The 3,168-nt window shown below is 29.1% G+C and overlaps 1 protein-coding gene across 1 annotated transcript; it reads right to left on the bottom strand.

Moving 5' to 3' along the window:
• Positions 1 to 358: 358 nt before the first annotated feature.
• Positions 359 to 1,558, bottom strand: LOC139425280 (uncharacterized). Its single transcript, XM_071179251.1, has one exon. It carries the CDS (start codon positions 1,556 to 1,558, stop codon positions 359 to 361), a length of 1,200 nt encoding a protein of 399 aa, XP_071035352.1.
• Positions 1,559 to 3,168: the final 1,610 nt, after the last annotated feature.

Below are 3,168 nucleotides of genomic sequence, written 5' to 3' on the forward strand. Positions count from 1 at the left end.
TAAAAATCTGAGCAAATAAATACCATCAGGCATCCATGGTGCAGGTACATAGCACTATTCAGATTTAGAAGAAAACAAAGCAAAAGTATTTTGCAGTAACCCACCACAAGCAGTAACAAAAAACAATATATTTTTTAAGGTTTTGGAAACTAATTTTAGAGCAAATACTGCAATCTCAAGTACATAGGTACCCATCGTGGGTACTATTAGGGCTAGGCTTGTATGAGGACTTTCAAGAGGATGAGTAAAATTTTAGCTATAGAAGAAAGTTTTAAATATCGAGTAGTCTTTAAAATGAATAATAATTAATAATTTAATAATAATTTAACTGTGCATGAATGAACATGTAGTTGCATGTTCATTGCTTTGTGCATTTATACAGAATTTTTTCTACTACTAGAACGAGGATGGACAAAATATAGCCAGAAAATAATAAAATGAGAACACCAAAAATGTCCTGCAAATGCAATGGATTTACAGTATTTTTAGTGAAGTATGATTTTTTCATTGCAGCAAGGATATATTTCCTTTGAGCATCTTTAATAAATTTGTCATATACTCCAGAATTCCACGCTCGAGAAATGAAAATATTTATTCTGTTCTTTAAGCAAAAATCTTTTGGAAAATAAAAGGAAGTCAAGGTAAATAAAACTATATCATCAGATATGAAAAGATTGGGATTCATGCCAAACTTCAACCGCAATAAGGCTTCTGGACGAAGAATTGCATCGCCCTCGACTAAATCCTCGTGAAAATCACTGTTCTTTCTATAGTCAAAAAAATAACTTTTATCTTCCATTTGCTTAATTAATCGTCGAACGTAGGCATTCTCGGAATGTTTTAGTGAGTTTATGCGTGCCTTTATAGGAAGCATGTAACATTTGTGAGTTCCAGCACTCACAGCATCGGAGAGCTCTTCGAAATTTCGCACTGGAGGTTTTTTTAAGGGGTTCACCATAAAGGAGAAAAAAACTGCTGAATAACAAAAGGAAATTATCATCGTGAAAAGCAACCAAAACAGAAACAATAATCTGCCTTTCAAGGTTTCGAATGAAAATTGTAACGGTTGCTTCAAGACACAACCGCACATATGAAAAAGTAGATCCAAATAAGATAGCTTATTGTTCATTATTTTGATGGCAAATATCGGAAGGATTATAAAAACAGCGAGAAATCCCATCCATGCGTCGAAAGCAAAAGGTTGCAGAAATGCAAATCTTGTTGATATAGGTACAGAATTTCTAACAGCAAACGTATAATAGTTTAATTTGTAGGGTGCACTTAAAAACCCTTTATCAAAGCTGTCATATGACATCATATAGGTGGTGGATATGTCTGCCTCTCCCGCATCTACAATTTCATTAGGTGCATGAAATCTGTCTAAATCAACTTCGAACAACTGTTTAAACTTCGCATTCACACCCAAGAAGTCTAGCAATAGTTGCAGGAATTTTCCTTCAACTCCATTAAGTTCATAGCGTCCATTGGAGAAGGTAGTTAGATTCATAACGTCGTCAAGTTTATAGATCGAAACTGTTAGATCTTTAATGTCACACATAACTTCTCTCGTTTCGATTTTCTATTATATTCTACAAACTCATTTCCTTTTATTAACAAAATTGCTGAAATTTGTAATATGAAACTCTGTTTGTCCTATTCTAAATGAACAAACTCATCAACTACACGGAAATTAACATAACTGTTAGATCATCTCTCGATCAAGTTCATCAGTTTAGATCAACAAAAGAGTTAAATCTTTAATGTGACATATTACTACTTTTATGTCATTTTTCTTTTTATGTTTTAACTGATCATAGTTAATCCATTACAACTATTAGATTTTTAATGTCAAATAATCTTTGCTCATACCAACCATTTTTTAAACTAAATTTTATTTTCCGTGCACTATTTATCATAATTCCAAACAACTTATTGAATATTTGTTCTTTTTTATTTTGTTTGATTTAAATTATTGTGTTGTCTATAACCTAACTGTCGATTAAGCTTTTAAGAAAATAGCCAACTCAATGTTTCGCACCCTATTTTACTTAAAATTTTTCATTTTATAGTTTTATAGGAAATCAAACAATTGTTTGATAAGGAATATGAAAGAATATGAAAGTAAATGTACCATTTAAACCAAATATGTGAAATAAATTATTGTAAGCAACGACTCTAAAAGTCACGAAATATCTTTTTTTAATGATTTCGCAGAATTTTTATGGATTTGGAGATACGTAAGAGTCTTATACGTGAGAAGAAAAAAACATTAAAAATATTAAGGTTATAAGCTTTAATGGCTTATAGATACATTATATGAATAATAAACTTGAAATCAGTAAAACCGATAAAATCCTGAATAAATAAATATCATTGAGTATTATTGTTTTCCGGCAAAATTAAAAGAAAATAAAACAAAGTATTTGCAATGAGACACAAAAGCAAAAAAGCAAAATAAATTTCTTGCAACCAAAAAGCAAAATAAATTTCTTGATGCTTTCAAAAATTGATTTTATAACAATGATTTTAGTTTTTTATACTATACGCTATTCACAAACATTTGATTACTTGGTTTATTTGTAGTAAAGAAAGCCAGCAAACTTGGGAAGAAATAGGCAATATTTTCTCTCACTTTTTTATTGAAGTAAAATTGTATTATTTATCTTAATATAAAACACAAACATTGTTCATTTGTAATGAATGCAAAATGCATTATGTAAGCTAAATGTGGGGAAAGAAATTTTTTTCAAGTAACAAGCCGAAAATTTAGATAAAAAAAAAACTTAATAACTTAAAATATTTTTATTGTATAACATTTTTACTACGAACTTTGAGTTCCGTGACTACCGCATATGTCAGAAAATAAGCTCCTTAAAAACAATTTATTGACTATGATTGTTAGGTTTTAGTGTGTATAAAGATATAAAGACATTAAAAATAATAATTTAAATCTTTAATAAAAATAAAATCTTAAGCAAATAGATATCATTTAGTAATGACTAAGGCCCGGATTTTGATGACATTTGCATTTTTTTGCATTTTTGGACATTTTTTGTCTTTTAGAGCATTTTTTTAGATTTACAGGGCATTTTTCTTTAAATTTTGGGGCGTATTTTGCATTTTTTAAAGTTTTTTGTTAATTTTTTCCAATTTTTATTACTTTTTTTA

The sequence above is a fragment of the Parasteatoda tepidariorum genome, chromosome 3 (assembly GCF_043381705.1).
Source record: "Parasteatoda tepidariorum isolate YZ-2023 chromosome 3, CAS_Ptep_4.0, whole genome shotgun sequence".
NCBI classification, from domain to species: domain Eukaryota; kingdom Metazoa; phylum Arthropoda; class Arachnida; order Araneae; family Theridiidae; genus Parasteatoda; species Parasteatoda tepidariorum.

Excerpts from the sequence above, each read along its gene's own strand:
- LOC139425280 (XM_071179251.1), bottom strand. The coding sequence starts at position 1,558 with ATGTGTGACATTAAAGATCTAACAGTTTCGATCTATAAACTTGACGAC.